Source organism: Agelaius phoeniceus, chromosome 17, assembly GCF_051311805.1.
Source record: "Agelaius phoeniceus isolate bAgePho1 chromosome 17, bAgePho1.hap1, whole genome shotgun sequence".
NCBI classification, from domain to species: Eukaryota; Metazoa; Chordata; class Aves; order Passeriformes; family Icteridae; genus Agelaius; species Agelaius phoeniceus.
In genome coordinates this window covers 9,131,964-9,150,896 of record NC_135281.1, presented here as the reverse complement: position 1 = coordinate 9,150,896, position 18,933 = coordinate 9,131,964, and the positions used below count along the sequence as shown (strand labels likewise).

General features: G+C 61.0%; 2 protein-coding genes across 8 annotated transcripts; one reads left to right on the top strand and one right to left on the bottom strand.

Moving 5' to 3' along the window:
* The first annotated feature begins 1,157 nt into the window (after positions 1-1,157).
* SDCBP2 (syndecan binding protein 2) lies at positions 1,158-4,586 on the top strand. Of its 2 annotated transcripts, none has more exons than XM_054644314.2 (8): positions 1,158-2,341; positions 2,463-2,538; positions 2,773-2,876; positions 3,038-3,199; positions 3,453-3,628; positions 3,697-3,868; positions 3,976-4,067; positions 4,151-4,586. In XM_054644314.2, exons 1-8 carry the CDS (start codon positions 2,288-2,290, stop codon positions 4,203-4,205), a joined length of 891 nt encoding a protein of 296 aa, XP_054500289.1. In that variant the 5' UTR covers positions 1,158-2,287; the 3' UTR covers positions 4,206-4,586. The 2 variants fall into 2 exon arrangements, with proteins under 2 accessions (XP_054500289.1, XP_054500288.2); XM_054644313.2 differs by having other exon boundaries at positions 2,463-2,543; positions 2,742-2,876.
* Positions 4,453-17,446, bottom strand: SNPH (syntaphilin). 6 transcript variants are annotated; one of them, XM_054644312.2, is made up of 6 exons: positions 17,291-17,446; positions 17,100-17,158; positions 10,168-10,555; positions 9,528-9,728; positions 7,846-7,995; positions 4,453-7,046 (listed from the first exon to the last, which is right to left on the bottom strand). In XM_054644312.2, the coding sequence occupies exons 3-6, from the start codon at positions 10,470-10,472 to the stop codon at positions 5,909-5,911; spliced, it is 1,794 nt and encodes a 597-aa protein (XP_054500287.1). In that variant the 5' UTR covers positions 10,473-10,555; positions 17,100-17,158; positions 17,291-17,446; the 3' UTR covers positions 4,453-5,908. The 6 variants fall into 6 exon arrangements, with proteins under 6 accessions (XP_054500287.1, XP_054500286.1, XP_077043592.1 ...); XM_054644311.2 differs by having other exon boundaries at positions 10,479-10,555; positions 17,291-17,368; XM_077187477.1 differs by having other exon boundaries at positions 9,528-9,629; positions 10,479-10,555; positions 17,291-17,368.
* Positions 17,447-18,933: the final 1,487 nt, after the last annotated feature.

The window sequence follows — 18,933 nt, the reverse complement described above, 5'->3', positions numbered from 1 at the left end:
GGGTGCATGTTCCCATGGTCCTTGCAGCTCCAGGGAAGCCTTTCCTTGCACCTTTCTGGATTTATTTCAGTCGTTTTTGAAAGCTGCACATGGCACATGGGGCACAGCACATCACCTGCTTTGGGTTTTGCTGCTGTAGCTGTGGGTGTTGTGTGTGTAGGACCTGCTCAGGCACCAGTGCCTTGTTCCTCTGCTGACAACCTTTGATCAGTGTGCCACAACTGATAACACAGCCACGATCAATAACACAGCCTGTCCCAGCTGCCAAGCAAAGTTTGTGTGTAATGGGTCCTGGAGGGAGCAGGAGCAGCTCAGCCATTGGGATGCATCCAGGAGTACCAGTGCCTGCACAGGGCCCTGCAGGAATTAGCACTGCCCTTAACTGTGGCTCAGTTAAGCAGAGCAGGAGCTTGGGGGCACCAGCACCCTGCTCTGTCCTTTGCTGTGGCCGTTTCTGGGTGGAAGCTTGAGGCCAGTTTGTGTGTCTCTTCCTGCAAAGCTTTTTGCTTTAATTATTAACCAGTGCCAGGCACTGCCATGGCTTCTGGCTGGGGCTAAGCCAGGGCACGAGGGAGGCTGAGGGAAGCCCCCTGCCCTTGGGCCCTCAGCCCCTGCACAGCTCCTGAAGCATCCATGAGTGCAGATGGGGTGTGAGTCCTTACAGCTGTTGTTTTGTGGGGATGAGGGTTTAGGAAATGAACAGACTCCAGGAAACAATCCTCTCTGTCTGTGTAGGACTTTCTCTGCTTCTGGCACTCAGGCTGTTCTTGTCCTGGGCTGGTCAAGGCAGCTGGGCACCATCCAGCTAAAAATAACAGCAGTAAATAAAACACTTCCTCCTGGCCTGGCACGCTGGAGCGGAGGCACAGGGAGCTGGGACGGGCCTGGCTGTGGCTCCACAGCGGGACTGGCCCCGTGCCAGGGAGCTCTGGGCTGGTGCCACCAGGTCCAGGCCTGCCTGAGTGCCCTCAGCACCCCCTGCCCGGCCCCTGGGCACCCTCAGTGCTGACAGCAGAATGTCACTGCTGGAGGGCTGGATCCCCAGGTGACATGGTGGTGGCCCATGGCAGCAGGATGCCATGGCCCTCCCATGCTGAGCTCGGTGCTGGCTCAGTTTCTCCACCTGCAGCATGGGACTCCCAGAGCTGGCACGTGTCCCAGGTGACGTGGGGATGGGTGTGGGACACGGGATCCCGGTCACGGCCGCGTCAGCCCCACGCGCCAGGGCAGAGAGGTGTCAGCGGGAGCCACCGCCCACGCAGGGGATCACAGAGGGGACCCCCTCACCCCCCAGCAGGGCCTGGGGAGCCCAGGATAATGGGGGGGGGAGGTGGGGGGCCAAGCCACGTGCTGGGGGTGGCAGGAGAGGTGATGCAGTGGGGCCAGGGGGCACCATGGGGGGGTACAGTCCCATCCCTACTCCCCCAGATGCCCGAACCTACAGAAAGCCATCCCTGTCCCTAATCCAATCCCTGTCCCACCCCTGCAGTGCCACGGCTCTGTGCATTGTTGCCTTCATCTTCCTCTTCCTCTTCCTCACCTGTGCCCTACCTAGCGGGGGTGCAATCAGCTGAGCTTGTCTGGCCCCTCCCTGGGCTGGGCCTGGCTATAAAACCCAGGGGCCAGGCAGAGGGTGTCACAAGGATCTGGGAGCTGTTGGCAGGTGAGTCCAGGGGTGCCAGGGTTGGACTTGGGGGTCTTGTCTGTTGGATGCTGCTGCTATCCCTGGGCTGCAGGTGGGATCCTGCCTGGTTCCCACAGGGCTCAGAGCTGGGTCTGGATTTGGCCCTACACAATGAGTTTTGGATTATGCTTTTTGGGGCACAAGATGCCATAGAGTAGGTTTGAGGGACACAGCCTTGGGCATAACATGAAATGCAGAGGGGGCTGCTGGTGTGTACGAGGGGTGTTCCCATGGGACATCTCACTGCTGTGTCTGGGTAATGCTGGAATGGCCCCACTGGCCAGCTGGACATGGGGACCAGAGGGGTCTGATGAGGGGCAAAGAGGCCATTCCCATGGAAAATCCCCCTCCCCTGTCTGGGTGGTGTTGGGATGGCTCTGTGGGGCAGGTGGACGTGGGGAGCAGGACCTGCCCAGCACACAGCCATCCGTGTCCCAGCCACCAGGAAGTGATGGTGACCCTGGTGACATAGCCTTGAGTCACACTGGAGACACCAGGTGACAGACAGCCCATCTCCGGTACACGGGCTGGGAGGGATGCTTGGAGAGAGGCAGCCCAGTCCTTGAACCACCCCATCCCTGTCCCCAGACAGCAGCAGCAGCGATGGCAACACTCTACCCCTCCCTGGAGGACATGAAGGGCCACCAGGTCCTGCAGGTCAGTGCCAGCTCAGCAGCGTTACAGGGGGTGAGCAGAGCCCCATGGGTCCCTGTGGGGTCTCGCCTCAGAGGGTGCCCAGGGTGGGGGGCACAGCATTGAGCACGCTGTCTCTTGGCAGGCACAGGCAGCAGCTGGGGTGAGGACCCCTGCCACCACCGTGGCCACAGAGAAGCCAAAGCTCACCTCGGGCACTGGTAAGGTGGGACATGATCAGCTCCCCCTGTGCAGGGGCTCTCTGGGTGAGCAATGATGCTCAGTTTGGGGGGGCTCAGCTGAGATCCCCCCACAACTCAGTGCATGGGTTGGGGATGGGATTTTGGGGTCTCTTTTTGCTGGCCCATTGTCTGAGGGGGCTCCTGGGAAGGAGGGGGCATTGGCTGTGGGTTGGGGGCCCCAGGAGCTGAGACCACCCTTGGTATGTCCCTCAGAGCCTCCTGTGCTGTACCCTAACCTGGCCGAGCTGGAGAACTACATGGGGCTGGCGCTCTCCAGCGAGGAGATCCAGAAGAACCTGGGCACGGAGGACAGCACCGTAGGTGTCTGGGCTGGCAGCTCCCTGCCCCTCGTGGCTCCTGAACGGGGCTCCCTCTGCTTCCTCATCCTGCCCGAGAAAGGGATGCAGCACTCCCAAGGGCTGAGGTGCACAGGGCCCTGTGTCCCCCCTGTCCCCACTGACCCGCAGCTCCCCCGCAGGCACTGACCCCCGCCGGGCCCTCCCCAGGCCAGCTGGTGGCTCCCCTGAGCGGGAACAGCGCGGGGCTGCGGCGGGCAGAGATCAAACCGGGCGTGCGGGAGATCCACCTGTGCAAGGACGAGCGGGGCAAGACGGGGCTGCAGCTGAAGAACGTCGACCAGGTGAGGGGCTGGGCTGGCATGGGGCTGTGTCATGGCACAGGACTGTCATGGCATGATGTGACATGGCATAAGCATGATGGTAGAGCGCAGCGTGACGTGGCAGCGTTATCACAACACAGCAGCGTGGGGCGTTAAATGTCACAGCGTGCCACAGCACAGCAGGTGCAGATGGCACGGCATGGCATACCATGGTGCACGGCACGGCCACTGGTGCCTGTGCCAGCCCTGTGCCACCACTCCATTGCGTCCCCAGGGCATCTTCGTGCAGCTGGTGAAGGCCAACTCGCCAGCAGCGCTGGTGGGGCTGCGCTTCGGGGACCAGGTGCTGCAAATCGACGGCAAGAACTGCGCGGGCTGGAGCAGTGACAAGGCACAGCGCGCCCTGAAGAAGGCCAACCCTGAAAAAATCGTCATGGTGGTGAGGGACAGGTGAGTGCCTGGTGGCACCGGTGGGGGTGGCAGTGCCGGTGGCAGCACTGATGGTGCTCCCCCCACAGGCCTTTCCAGCGCACCGTGACCGTGCACAAGGACAGCACCGGCCACGTCGGCATCGTGGTGAAGAAGGGGAAGATTGTGTCGCTGGCCAAGGACAGCTCGGCCGCCCGCAACGGGCTCCTCACCCACCACTGCATCTGCGAGGTGAACGGCCAGAACGTCATCGGCATGAAGGTAGGGCTGTGCCCTGGGGGTGCAGGATGTGGCCAGAGAATCCAGGAGGGAGGGGGATACTGAGCAAAGCTGGGCACCCCATGGACCCCCCCCTCTCTCTCCTGCAGGATAAGCAGCTCATGGAAGTGCTGGCAGGGGCTGGGAACGTGGTGACACTGACCATCATCCCCACTGTGATCTATGAGCACATGGTCAAACGGTGAGAACGTGGGGCTGCTGGGACCCCCACACCCCACAGGGACCCCCGGGCTCCCCCCATTGACCTCCCTTCCCTCTGCTCAGGCTCTCATCAGGGCTGGTGAAGTCATCCATGGACCACTCCATCCCTGACCTGTGACACCATTGCTGCTGTTCTGGAGCTGATGCTGGAAGCCCAGGGCCTGCTGAGCAGATCCCACAGCACCTCCAAAGGAGCTATTCTAGCACAAAACTCCTTATCCCATCAGAGTCTGGTGGCTGCTGGGTGGTTCCTCCTCTCCTCAGCAAGGATGGGGCAGATGTCCTGTACAAGGGTCCCACTGTCACCATGTTCCTGCTTGGGCCACCCCCTCAGGGCAGATGCCAAGGGCTGGCTCCAGCCGAAGCAGACACAGACCCAGTGACATTTATTACATCCACCACAGACAGCGAGTACAGGACAGGGGAAACAAGAAGAGGGGGGTTACAGCTTTTTCAGTTCTGTATTTAAAAAATATATTATATAGATTTGTCTTTCAAATATAGTCGTTACATTTATTTCTTGGCAAAGCTTTGGATAGCCTAACAGACGTGTACACAGATCCACAAATACATTGCACGAGAGGCGAATATCCCAGCTCCACTTACATCTGCCCTGGACACTGCTGCTCCCCAGATCCTTCCCCCAGCACCTGGTGCTGTGCTGGTGGCAGAGCTGCTGTCCCCACTGCCCCCCAGCATGGGCAGAGCTGGCAGAAGGGGTATGCAGGGAAGTGTGGGGCACACAGGATGTGGCACGTGCCCCTCTGGGGACCGCTGGACACCGGCGTGTGGAGCGTCACCGGCTGCCAGGGCACCTGGCCGGTGGCACCCGTGGCTGGGGGAGCGGGACTGGGTCGGGGTTGGGGGAAACACTGTTAGTTCAAGTCACGAAGAAACCACAGACATTCGTGGGGTGGGAGTGCGGCACGCCCGGGGGAGCCCCAAGTCCCGCGCCCCAACAGCCCCGCTGAGCAATCCTTGCTGTCTTTGTGTTTCAACAACAACAAAAAAAGGCATTTTTCCGGAGGTCGCCAGCAAAGCGGGGGTTTGGGCGGGCCGGGGCGGCAAAGGGCTTGGCTCTGCCTGCACGGCACTGCCCGCACCCCAGCAAAGGCATCCGAGCTCCAGCAGGTGCTGGGATCACCAGCATCGCGGCGGGCAGAACTGCAGGAGCCCCCGGTCCCGCTGCCCGGCAGCCAGAGTCCCAAGAGCCGGGCTTCAGTCTGTACCCAAAAAAAAGTGAATATAGTGCAAAGCAAAGGGAGGGAGAGCCCACGGCTTCCTCGGAGGGCTCCGTGCGTGATCTGCAGCCCAGTTCCATCCCAGTATGGGGAGGCATCTCCTAGGGAATGGGAGGCTGGCCCGACCCGCTCCGGAGCTGATCCCTGTGTGTGGACAGGAACCCCCCATCCCCCTGCCAAGAGACAGACGCCGCACCTGCAGCCAGGAGCCGCTGCATCCCCAGCGCTCCACGCTGCCAGCGGCTCCTCGCCATCACCCGCCCGTGGCACGGCTGGCCCCGGGGATAACCCGGCGACAAACAAAAAGCAAGCGCGATGGAGGGAGAGCCCCCCTGGCGGGTGCAGCCCCACGGCCCCCCGCAGCCAGAGGCACAGGCAGGGGTGTCCATCGGCGGGGGCTGACGCTGGGTGCCCCTCTTCCAACAACGGTTCTTTCCCTCCTCCAGGAGCTGAGGGGGGGGAGGCAGCACACCTCGATGCACCCACAGACCCCTCGGCCCCTTCCCACCCGCCAGTGCTACGCCGGGGCTTTACAATCAGCAGTCGGGTCCGTGGGGGCGGGTGGAGGGCGCCGGAGGGGTCAGGGCTGGGCAGCACCTCCGGGGCCGGGGCTGGCGACGGGGCGACAGCCCATCCTGCGGATGGAGTGCAGGGCGACGGTGCAGCAGCCCCGCAGCAGCGAGCTGATGTTGTAGATGGGCTGGCCCTGCCGCCGCTGCGAGCGGCACAGCCAGGCCACCGTGGGCACCGCCGGCACCACCACCGCCAGCAGATCCACGATGAAGTGGCGGCTCCAGTAGCTCTTGGAAGGGTTGGTCTCGCAGCCGGTCACCTCCATCAGCTCCTCCTCCGCCACGCAGGCGATGGCCACCGAGGGGCTGGCGCTGGGGGGCTGCCGCACCGCCGGGTTGCAGGGGACACCCCCCTCGGCACTGGCAGCCGCCGTCGCGGCGTCGGGCTCGGCCACCATCAGGTCCGTGGTCCCGGTGGGGTTGGCGAGCTCGGGGACGGGCATCGTGTCTTCCATTTCAGAGACCCAGGCGGAGGTGGGGCTGCCCAAGCTGCAAGCCTGGGACTTCATCACCTTCTCTAGGATGGTGTCCAGGTCGGGCTGGCAGGGCACAAAGTCCGTCTGGATGGCCCGCTCCTGCATGCAGCTGGCCTGCACCCCTGCCTCCACGCTGCTCCGCAGTCCCAGCACCTTCTCGTAGGTGTTGCTGGGGGGCAGGCGGGTGCCGGGCTCGCCCCCCACCTCCAGCGGGTCCGTGTGGCCCGGAGCCTCCTCCATCCCCACGAAGCCACTGTCGGCACCCTCGTCCAGCGAGATGGTCTGCGAGCCGCCCACGTTGCGGTCCCCGGCTCCCTGGTCGCTCAGCTTGGTGTAGGTGGAGCTGCGGGTGAGGGATCGCGCCGGGGACCCCCCGGCCGACTCGCCGGCGCCCTCCTCCTTCAGCGCCCCGTTCTGTGCCACCTCCATGCTGTGCAGCAGCGTCTCCAGCTTCTTGTTCTGGATGTTAATGTCCACAAAATACTTCTGGAGGCCTTTGTCCTTCTCCAGTAGGTTGTTCTTCACTGTGTCGATGACCTGCTTCAGCTGCTTGATCTCCTTGCGAGCCTCTTTGAGCGCCAGCTGGGCCTCCACGCGGTGGCACTCCTCCTCGATCCAGTCCTCCTGCATCCGTGACAGCTGCGTCTTCAGGTCCTCGATCTCAGCATCCCTGCGGAGACGGGAGGGCACCACCGCGGCGCTGAGGGGGCTGCGGGGACAGCCCTGCCCTCTGTGCCCAGCGCTGGGCTGCAACCAGATCACCCAGTGACACTCCCAACTGGGAACAAGGGATGGAGCCAGTGGTTTAGGGACCCTCAGGAGTGATGCTCAGGGACCCTCAGGAGTGACACATTTAGGGACCCCAAGGATGGATGCTTAGGGACCCTCAGGAATGATACTCAGGGACTTTTAGGATTTATGCTCAGGAACCCTCAGGACTGATGCTCAGGGCCCCCTGGCAGCACTGTTTGGGGCAGTAGGAGCTCAGGGATCCCTGCAAGTGATGCTCAGCCTTCTCCCTGAGAGGCTGCAGTGCCCAGGTCCCCTGAGGGCTGCGTGGGGGTGGGCAGGTGCCCCGGGCAGGCGCGTGGCAGCTGGCACGGCAGCGGGGCCATGCCTAAGCCTGAGAGGAGCAGATGGGGATTAGCCACCCTCTGACGCTGAAATTCAGCAAAAGCATGGCAGGGACTTAGGATGAGGGGAGAAGGCAGCCACTGCAGGTGGGACGTGGGGCTCCCACATCTGCAGCTCCCAGGTGGGACAGGCAGCAGTGCCAGATCCCACATGCCAGCAGTGCCAGATCCCAGGTGCCAGCAATGCTGTGGTACAGCTGTGCCCTCGGTCCCTGGGCGCGAGCACGAGGACAAGGTGCCATGCTGGGAACTGAGAACTCAGAAGGGGCAGTCCCAGACAGGAGCTGCCACAGTGGGTGGCAATGGCTGGTGCTGGCACCCTTCCCACGAGCTCACCTGTCCTGCAGCCGCTCCTGTGTGTCCTTCAGGCGAGCCTTCAGGTGCCGGATGCAGACCTCCTTCTGCTGCAGGGGCGTCAGGTACTGCTCCGGCGTCGGGGGCTTTATCCCATGGTTGTCACTGCACAGGTTGTACTTGGACGAGCGCCTGCAGGGACACAGATGTCACCCACTGCCAGTGCCAGGGTCAGCACAGGCTTGACCCAGGGGTTCTAAGGCCTGCTCTTGGGGTGCAGCCCCGTAATACACTCCAAAGGAGCTCTGAGAGCGGGAGGGGCAGGGTGGGTGCATGAGGGTGCTGTGCCCTGGTGAGAGGGGCAGGGTGGGTGTCTTGTGTGCTGTGCCTCTGGCAGGACAGACTGGGTGGGTGTCTTCAGTGCTGTGCTGTGCCCGGGCAGGAGGGTGGGTGCAGCTCCTGGACACACCGGTGCTGCTGTCAGGTGCTGAGTGCTCTGTGGTGCTGGGGACTTTGCTGGGCCATGAGCAAAACCAGGGCCACCAAGGTCTCTGTGTGCCCAGAGAGACCTTCCTGTAAACAACTGATGTGGATGGAGACCCCAGGGTGGGATGGGCCCCACCAGAGATGGAGGCACAAGATGGGGAATGGAAGGGTTTGGGATGGAGTAGGTCTGGAGATAGTGGCTGTCCTGCCCATGGGGAGCAAGCCAGGAAATCCAGCATCTGCTCTGGGCTGGGCCAGCAGCACTCTGGACCCTCCTTATGCCACCATTGGCACCGGGGGAGATGAAGTGACATCTCTGGGCCAAAGCCTGGGACAGTGCAGAGAACAGGGGCTGGCCAGGGCTCCATGGCCAAGCTGGGAGGCACGTGGAGAGGTGGGAGCTGCACGAGTGGCTCTGGCATGGCAGTGGGGGGACCAAACTCCCTGTGAATGGAAAGGAGGCGTCCCAAAGCACCCCTGCATGATGTCCATCAGCCCAGCAGCCTTTAGCCATGTCCAGAAGCATTGTGTGAGAAGCATCCATGCCTTGGAATGCCCCATGGCAGCGGGAGGGCCACTGCCCCTGGCTGCAGCACGCATGGGACCTGCTCACCATGTCACACTCGGGCCCCTCAGATCCTCCCAGAATGATTCCACCTCTGGGAGCTGGCAGGGGGCAGGCAGGTGATGAGCAGGGCACCACGGGCTGCTGTGCCTGCAGGGCTGGGGCTGGTGCTCAGTGCTGCCTGTTTGTGCCCTGAACACACCCGGAGCTCCCTGCTGAGAAGCCAGGGGGCCACCAGCTCTTGCCAAACCTTTGCCGGGCAACACAAGGGGATGGAAGCGAAGCTCTTGCCCTCGTGCCTTTAGCCTGGAAGGATCCGGGTGCTCCTTGGAAGGCAGGAGCGGCGGGAGGGAGCGTGCAGCGTGCAAGCCACAGCCACAGCAGGACGGAGGGAAGAGGACGGGGGATCCCTGGGTGGCAGGCGGGGGGACAGGGAGGGAGACGACACAACAACGGCGGCGGAGAGGTTTGGAGGAGGAGGGTGGTGAGGGTCTGTGGAGACACACCAGCAGCTCCGGCAGCTCCGGCTCCCCCGGCCACCAAGCGCACAGCCTCGCTGCAGCGGCCCCTGCGCTCCTGTCCCCGCTGGCACCGGCACCGGCAGCACGGGGGGACTGCTCCCCCTGCCCGGGGGCACCCAGCAGCCGCCCTGGGGCCACGGGTGATGGGTTACCTTGGGGTGGGGCTGCTGTCGCTGCCCTTGCAGGAGCCAGAATTGCTGCTGCTGCTCAGCGAGGAGGTGCCGTAGGTGTCCCTCCCGGGGGGCGAGGGGCGCCTGGAGGCAGGGAGAAGAGGCTGTGTCTCAGGCCGAGTGGCTGAGGGCGCTGAAGACTTAAAGAAGGAGGCAAAGCCACTCCGTCCATAAACCCCGCGACTGCCAACCACCACACCGAGAACACACAAGACAAAAGGACAAAACAAACAGCAGGGATCAAAATCGCACGGACATGGCGACGGGCACAAAGGCAGGGCTGGGGGGGATGTCCTCCACCCGCTCCCCCTTCCCTGGCCTGGCAGCCCATGGATGCTGGCACAGCATCCTCGCACCCTGAGGACCTTGGGAGCCCCTGGGATCCCCTTGGAAGCCCCATAAGAATCCCCTGGGAACAGGTCCCAGCATAGCTCCAGCCACATCTGCCAGAGCATCACCTAGACGTGGGCAGCTCTGCCTGCTCTCCCTGCCCACGCTGAGCCTGCACCTCCATAATGGCAGTCCAGGTCATGGAGACATTGGCAGGGGAACAAAAGCTTTTTCCCTCTTTTTCTCTCTTTACCACTCAGCTCAAGGAGACATTTTCCAAGGGCTAACATACCTCCCAGTTTCATTGCCCCAACCCAGTGCTCTCCACCACTGCCTGCCTTCGCCTGGACGGACGGAGGGGTCGGTCCTGGCTGTGGCACAGACGGACAGAGGGACAGGGCGTGCAGCACTCGGGGAGCTGCATGCACGGACAGGGAGGTGCTGTGCAGCGGGCAGTGCCATGCAAACCCCCGAAAGCTGGGCTGGGGGCTGGTGCTGCGAAGTGGCAGCTGGTGGTGGAGGTGTGGGGATCGTGGGGAGCGTCTCATCCCGGCTGCAGGCGCTGGAGTCCAGTCCCGAGGCCAGAGGCTGAAGCATATTCACCTTCGTGATCCCGTGGACGCGCGTCTGCTCCCCGGCACGGACATGGCCACAGTGCCACGGCTCCTGGGCACAGGGAACTGCAGGCAAAGGCAACAGAGAGAGCAGGTGAAGGCAGGAAAATGGCCCTGATGAGATGGGGCCCTTGTGGGGTGAGCCCTGGCACCAGGGCATCAGTACAGTCCCCAGGGCCACCAGTACAGGGACACGTGAGGACAGCATGCCCTGAACATCAGGGCTGGGCTTCCCACTTGTCTCCCATAGCCCAGAAATGCCAGAATGCTGCATGCCTGTGGTCCCACCAGGATCCTGTGAGCACAGGGCAAGGGTGTTCTTAATTTAAAAGGCAGATCAGAAGCAGAGCAGAGGCCTGCCCATGGTCTGGAGCCCCTTTCCCATCATGGGATAAACTTCCCCCTGCTCCCAGATCCCCATCCCTGTCAGGAAGCAGGGCAATGCCACAGGGACACAGAGTGCCTGCAGTGGGGGCATTACTGGGGGCAGAGATGGTACCAGGGCTGTGACCCAGCCATGGAGCTCCCCGGGCAGGCAGCGCTCCCTGCAGTGGGCTGGGTGCCTGCTTTTCCTTAATTAAGTGCAAATCCCCCATTCAGCAGTGAAATCAGGTGAGGAAGAACAGATCCCTGCATGATGAGGCAGCAGCTGCTGATCCCTAGGGAAACACAGAGCCTCCTTTCCTGTAAATAAATAGGCCAGATCCAGAGGCTTGCAGCACCTCGGGCACACGCAGGACGTGAGGGAATGAGGGAAGCATCTGCTCAGCACCCACATCCTGCTGAGCACCCCATGGCACTGCTGGGATTCCCACTGTGCTCCCAGACTGCCAGAGACTGATGGGGATGGGGGCAGCACGGGGGCCCCCCCAGACCTATTCCCAATGCCAGCATTTGTCTCAGATTTTGGCAGAGCAGTGCAGGAGATGGGACCTGCCAACAGACAATCGATGGGTGACAGGAAACACTCCATGCTGCTGGCCCTGCTCCAGGGGAGTGTGAGGAGTGGGACAACAGGGGAGGCAGCACAGGAAGGGGGGCACATCCAGCTCACCCTAGTGCAGCCTTCTACATCTGCAACCCCAGGTGATTTTTTTGTTTTTTTCCAGGATACCTCAAAACCCACCCTGGCCAGCTCAGGTCCCTCCTCTGTCCAGGATTTGCTGCTCCCTGATCCCCAAACCAGGGCACCAAAAATCCCAGAGCCCTGGTGCTGTGAAGTCCCAAGTCCCAGCAGGCACAGTGCCCCATGCAGAGGGGTGCCAGCACCCCTGGGACCCTGCAAGAAGGATTTGGGGATCCTGCTGCTCCCACCTGGGATGGATATGCCTGGAGATGACCTGGGCTGGGAAAGGCAGTGTTCTGTCCTGCTGGATCACTGCTCCCAAGTGGGCAGCAAGCTCTGCTACTGCAGCAGCGTGAATCAGCATCCACCAAGAGCTGTGCATGGCCCCAGGCTGGCAGGAGCATCCTCCAGGATTCTCTGTCACCCTCCAGCAGCACAGCTCTCCAGCAGGGATTCAGGGAGATTTGAGAGGGTTGATTCCTCACCCTCTCCCTGCAGTCCAGTGGTCTCTGGTATAATCCCAGGGGTGCCCATCATCAGCTCAGCTGGACCTGGATCTTCCCCACTCATGTCAAGGTCACCCTCATGGCACACTGCTCTGTGCAGGGGTCCCTCTGTGCCCCACTGACATCAGCAAGTGCCAGCACTGCAGATGGGACATGTGTGTCCAGCAAATGGGGCTCCTGAGAGCACCCCACACCACACCCCAGGCACCTGCTGCCAGCACAACAGCCTGGAATGGCTCTGTGGGGACACCTGGATTTGGCCTCATGTCTGAAGACCTCATTTCCTCCTCTTCCCACTGCTGCAGACTTGCCTGGTGCCCACACCAAGGCTTGATGCCTCCCACAGCACCCAGGTTGTCTGGAATTTAATCTGTGATAATAAATTGTCATTATTCCTAAAGGATCAATGGGCCACTTCACCACTTCAGTCTCCCCAGGAGCCTCACTGTGCCCAGAGGCTGCCCAGGACAGGCAGGGTGGGCAGATTCAGCACCAAAGCTGAACACACACCTTCCCATCTGGTATGTGGCTACTGAAGGCAGAGGAAATTACAGATCTGCACTCAGAATAACCCCCTCAGATGGACCAGGATGAGTAGTTGCAGCACCAATGGAGCCCCACCAGGAAAGCAAGGGGAAATCCAGGATTAACCCTGGTCTTGGGTGGCATCCCTGCCCATAGCAGGGGGTTAAAAAGACAGAATGGTTTGGGTTGGAAGGGACCTTGAAGACCATCTCATTCCAACCCTCTGCCATGGGCAGGGAAATCTTCCACTATCCCAGGATGCCCCAAGCCCTGTCAACCTGGCCTTGAATATTTCCAAGGATGGGGCATCCACAGCTTCTCTGGGCAACCTGTGCCAGGGCCTCACCACCCTCATAAGGAATAATTTTTTTCCAAATATCCCATCTGACTGCCCTCTAGCAGTGGGAGGCCATTCCCTTGTCCTGCCACTCCATGTCCTTGTCCAAAGTCTCTTTGCAGCTCTCTTGGAACCTCTTTAGGCAGTGGAAGAGGCTCTTAAGGTCTCATCAGAGCTCCACCAGCTCTCCCAGCAGGGGTGGTCAGGGCAATTCATGGACCAAGACCAAGGTGACCTGGGGGCACTGAATTGTCTCCATTCTGGGGGAGCAGTAGGGCCCTGCTCAGCACAGCACCCCTGTGTCTGCCCTTCCTGCCTGGGAATGCCAGCATGGGCCAGGGTCCAACACTCCAGCTTACACCAAACACAGAGGTTGTCCTGCAAACCACCTGCCTGTGCTCCAGCACCCTGCAAATCCCCTAAAATGCAGCTTGAGGGCTGGGCAGGGTGGGCACTGCCCATTGCAAAGACCAGCATGCTGCTGGTGCTGCTGACAGCAAAACTCCCTGTGAGGCTCCAGGACGTGTGGAGCAGAAGGGCAGAGCTTTTACAAACAACAGCACAAACCAGGGTTTGTTCCATGCAGTGGAATCAGCCTGGAGAATTCCTAATAAATAAAAGCAATGGGCCTTGATAAGGAAACAGCTGGAGCTACAGCATGAGAAAGAGGATCCCCCACAGAGGGCTGGGATGCAGAATCAGGACAAGTCCCCCACACTGCCACTGTCCTGGGGGGGGGGACACTCATCTTCTGGTGGGTCCCCAGCTCCTGCTGAACTCCTGATCACACTGTGACAGTGATGGATGGCAGAGCAGGCACAGAGTGGGGGCTCACCCTGGTGCCCCACAGGAAGATTTCCCCAGGCTCAGCTGGAACACTGCCCCACAGAGAGGCTTCTTTGCCTCAAATCCTCACTTCCCCACTCCTTGCTGGATCCCCTGGCTGTGCCAGTGATGGACAAACCAGGCTGGGCAGGTATGGCCCTTCCTAGATGCTTCTCACATGGGAAACAGGGACACAAGACCCCTGGAGAGACCCTCATCACTGGCTCAGTGAAGCCTCTGATGGTTCCTCAGCTTGTTCCTCTGAGGGTTTCATGGCTGCAGGCTCAAGAGTTTTCTCCCATCAGCTTCCAAAGCTCAGCTTCTGTGGGATTCAGAGGGATCCAGCTGCTGCCAGCTCACCCCATGCCCACAGGGAACAGAGAGGTGTGACAGCCTGCAGCTCACTGCCAGTGTCAACCCTCAGCACAACACTGCTGTGCCAGCAGCTGCCACATTTCCCTGGATTTCTCGCTCACTGCTTCCTTTGTCGAGGCTCCCATCATGCTGCCTGCTGCTGGATTCCTGTGTTTCCCTTGGCACATCCTGTGTGAGGAATCTTTTGCAATGGTGGCACTGAGCCCGAGTGTCTGAGAGCAGCTTCACCCACTGCAGAGACCTGGGAGAGAACCCATGGGTCCCCTGGGACATCTTCAGCCTCCCAGGATGAGCAAGATTAAAAGCAGAGGGAACACGGAGAGGGAAACCACAGCTTTGTTTTTCCAGGGGACAAAAAGGGCTCCCAAGCACCTACCCTGCCTTCCTGACACCAGCTCTGCTTTTCTATGCTCTAAAAATAAGCAAAGTGCTGGATGTGGCCAACAAGCAGTAGCTGATGTGGGGCAGAGCCCTTGCTCCTGGACAGTGGCAATGCCAGGGCTGCTTGCACTGGAAAAGGGACTGGGATACAGCTGGGTTGCAATGGGCAAGAGCAGGATCCAGCAGCCAGGGCTGGCAGAAGTCCTGGTGCAGGAGGGGGTCAGCACTGGGGCCACCACCTGGGCAGCTGGGGGCAAACATCCATGACTGTGTCCTCTTCCTGCCATGGGGGGTTTTTGGGACACAGGGATTGCTTTGCTTTTGCTCCAAGAAGATTACAAGGATGTGGCAATATCTCCAGAGGCTGGGAGCCTCTGCTCTGGTGTAGATGGGTTCATCCCAAAGCTTCACCTGGGTCCCAGGCAGAGGGAGATCATGGAATCACAGACCCATTTAGGTAGGAAAATACCTTTAATACCTTCAAATCCAACTGCTAACCCAGCACTGCCCAAGCCACTGCTAAATCCAGCTCAGAGCAGAGACAAACCCCATGGGGTGTTTATGCAACAGCACCAGAAAAATCAATGTTGCTAAGAGTGGCTGTATCCCATTCCAAAAGGCAGGAGCATCTCCTTTTATTCTCCTGTTTGTTGTAAAATGCTGACTTGACATCCAGAGATTACAGGAAAACAGACACCATTTGGAAAGCTCGGGTTATGCAGCTCATCACTTTTCCAGCTGACCTGGCTGCAACTCCAAATGGGGAGGTGGCAATTCCCAGCTCTCATTAGCTAAAATAAGGTGCTTGACCAGAGGGCAAAGGCTGGGCTCTCCCTGGGGACTCTGGAGCCAAAGGGAAATGGGAAAAGAGCTCCATGGCAAGTGCTGTAGCAGCGGGAGAGCAGGAGTGGGACACCCAGGATGCAGACCCCGTGCTCTCACCCCAGGCCAGGAAGGTCAGCAGGATGGGATGGAGGTGACATCCCACTGCACAGCCCATCCTGCAGAGGTGCTCTGGCAGGAGCCGAGCCCAGCTGTGTGAAGCACAAGGAACAGCCCACTCCTTTGAGGTACAAAGGCAAAAACCTGGAAGACAAACCCAGCTTCCAGTGCAACAGCTCCGCCTCCCCTCCGAGCCTCGGCGGAAGCAGGTCTCCCCTAACCACCATCCATCCACCTTGAGCGAGGGCTGGGAATGACGGCGGTGCCGGGGGATTAGCCCTGCTCTCCACACGGCTGGAATGGCCTACTTTAACCACACACCACATCTCCTGCCTGCCGCAGCACCTCTGAGATGGGAGCACGGGCACTGCCCCTCTGACCCCCACCCTGGGACCCCCCAGACACCAGGATTTGCATCTTCTGGCACACGGTCATAGCACAACGTGCCTGTTGCCCAGAGAGGGTGGGAACACGGATTTTATAAGCAGAACAGGCACCCAGCAGTGGGTTCTGTGTGACAGCCACAGCTCTGACCTTGTGGGGAGGAGAGAACAGAACACCCGGCTCACCAACCCGCTGGGGTGTTCCTGTGTCCCTTGGAGATGGAGCATGAAGCCATTAAATAATAAAATGTCAACTGCAGAGCAGCCCCAGCTCCTGCAACACGCCATGGTGCCGGAGACACTTAGGGATGCTGCACAAGCAGCAGACATGGGCTGGTGCTTGAAGGGAGAGTCTGGTGCATGAGATGTGGGTTTGGGGTGTGCAGGGATGGTCTGGTGCACGTGATGTGGGTCTGGTCCATGTGACATGGGGTTGGTGGATGCAGGGAGGGTCTGGTACATGAGATGTGGGTCTGGGGTGTGCAGGGATGGTCTGGTGCACGTGATGTGGGTCTGGTCCATGTGACATGGGGTTGGTGGATGCAGGGAGGGTCTGGTACATGAGATGTGGGTCTGGGGTGTGCAGTGAGGGTCTGGTGCTTGCAGGGAGGGTCTGATGCATGTGACAAGGATCTGGTGCAATGAGATGTGGGTCTGGTGTGAGATGCGGGTCTGGGGTGTGCAGTGAGGGACTGGGGCATGCAGGGAGGGTCTGGTGCAGGTAATGTGGGTCTGGGGTGTGCAGGGAGGGTCTGGTGCATGTGAAGTGGGTCAGGTGTGTGAGATGTGGGTCTGGTGAGCGCAGTGCAGGTTTGGTGAGTGTAATGCATGGCTGGTGCTGCTGTGTGGGTCTAGTGCATGTCACACGGCTCCAGGGCTGTGCAGCAGGACCGGTGGGTGTGGTGGGGGTCCAGGTGGGTTTGCAGTGCGGGTCAGGGTACATAAGGTATGGGTCTGGCAAGTCAGACATGGGCGCAGTGCGTGCCTCGGGGGTCCAGCGCACGCCGTGGGCTCTGGTGCAGCAGCACGGCTCTGCTGTGTGCCGCGGGGGTCTGGCACACGCAATGCGGGTGTGCTGCGGGCCCGATGCGTGACCCGCCCGAGCACCCTGTGCCCCGAGAACCCCCCCCGCTCCCGCCCCCCGATGCGGAGCGGCGCTGGCAGACCCGGCTGCGCCCCCCGCCTCCCCCCAGCCCGGACTGCAGCCAGAAAGGGATGAGTCACGGCGGCCCCGCACCGCGCCCCCCGCACCGCGCCCCGCACCGCTCACCTGCGCGGGGCCCCGCCGATGTCGGGGGCGGCAGCGCCGGGGTGGGGGGGCTCAGCGACCTGCCGGGGAAGGGAGAGAGCGGACGGTGAGCGGCGGCGGCGGCGCGGGGCCCGGTGGGGTGCCCGGTGCGGTACCCGGTGCGGTGCCCCCCGCCCCACCCCGCGCCCCGCGCCCTCCCCCGCCTCCATCACCTGCGCCGGCCTCCATGGGTGCGGCGGGGCGGCCGGGAGCGCTGGAGGGATGAGGGAGGGATGAGGGAGGGATGGAGGAGGGAGGGATGGCGAAGGGAGGGAGGGAAGGATGGATGGAAAAGGGAGGGAGGGAGGGATGAGCCGTGCAGCTGCGTAATTTGCTCCCTCCTCTGCGATCTTAAAGCGACGGCGCCGCGGGTGCCTCCCCCCGCCCCCCCCCCCCCCGCCGGGTTTCCCCCCGTTTCTATGGCAACTCCCCTCTGCCGGAGCGGCGCAGCCACCTCAAAACAAGAAACCAGCCGGGATTTGGGGTCCCTCCCTGTCTGCGAAACCCCGCGGGCCGGGTGTGCCCTGTGCCCGGTGGCCTTGGGCTCCTCGCCCCGCGTAACCCCGGAGGAGGAGGAGGAGGAAGGGAAAGGGTGGGAGCCGGGGCGGCCCCGCGCTGCAGCCAGCCGGCCCTTGGCGTCCCCCCAGTGTTGTAGTTTTCATTTTAAGCAGTACAGCTCCGAGGAGATCCCTACCTCTAATTAGTGACGCAGTTTCATACAGTAAAGTCATTAAAAAACCGGAATTCTGAGCCCCATTTCAATCCCTCTGGCTCGGCCCTAATCGCCGGGGCTGGGGTGGAGAAGCAGCAGCAGCCACCCCGAGCTGCTCTCCCAGGCTGTGGCTGGCGTCCGGGAGGCTTTGGGAGATGAGGCTGACGGCTGGCACGGCACGGCACGGCACGTCCCGTTCTCCAGCACAGCCCGGTTACTCATGGCACTTCCCACAGCTTCCTGCTGTAACTGTCAAGATCAACCTTCCCAAATTATTTGCGGAGGAAACGTCTCGGGAGCCCCCGCGCCGCGTCCCGCAGCCTGCGCGGGGAGCAGCAGGGCACCGGCTCCTGGGCAGCTCCGTGCCCGCGGCCAGGAGCGCCCAGGGTCGGCTGCGGACACCCCCGTGGGGACCAGGAGCGTCAGAGATGCACATGTGCCTGTGCTATAGACATCCAGCCTGGGTAGATCCACATACGCATTTATGGAGGGAAATGTTAATGCGGGAAATATTCACAGCCAGAGTAGAACCTGTGCCCAGTTTGGGTCTGGACCCCGGGCCCATTGTGCTTCCCAGACATTCCCAGCTCCCTTTGTCACGCCCCCATGGTTATTCCAGAGTTTTGACAAACCTGTTTGGTAAATACATGTCAGTCTTTCTTCCAGCACTATTTCCTGCATGATTTGTATCTTATTTATCCCAGCACACAGACTGTTTTCAGTGTGTATATATATCCCCTGCCTCCCATTTATTCCTGCCCGCCTCCAGCTGCCTTTTGTTTCCTTCTTTCCCGGTGAATCCAACGCACAGCCTCTCTCCTTGAAAGGAAAATTAATGAGTTATCACAGCTGCTGCCACTGGAGCAGCTCTGACCATGTGGCACAGGCAGCAGCTCTGCTGTGAGATGCAGAGTCATTCCTGATGGCTTTTGGGAAAGAAAAATGGTTTCTCCTTCCCTCTGCAGTCTGCAGTGCTTGGTCTCCCAGGATACTCTGACCTGAAGAGTGGGAGCACCACTCCAGGGAGATTGGGCCTGCTGCAGGGAAAGAGGGAGAGGTTTTCACCAAACCCAAACCCTTTTCCCAGGTCAGCACCTGGCTCTG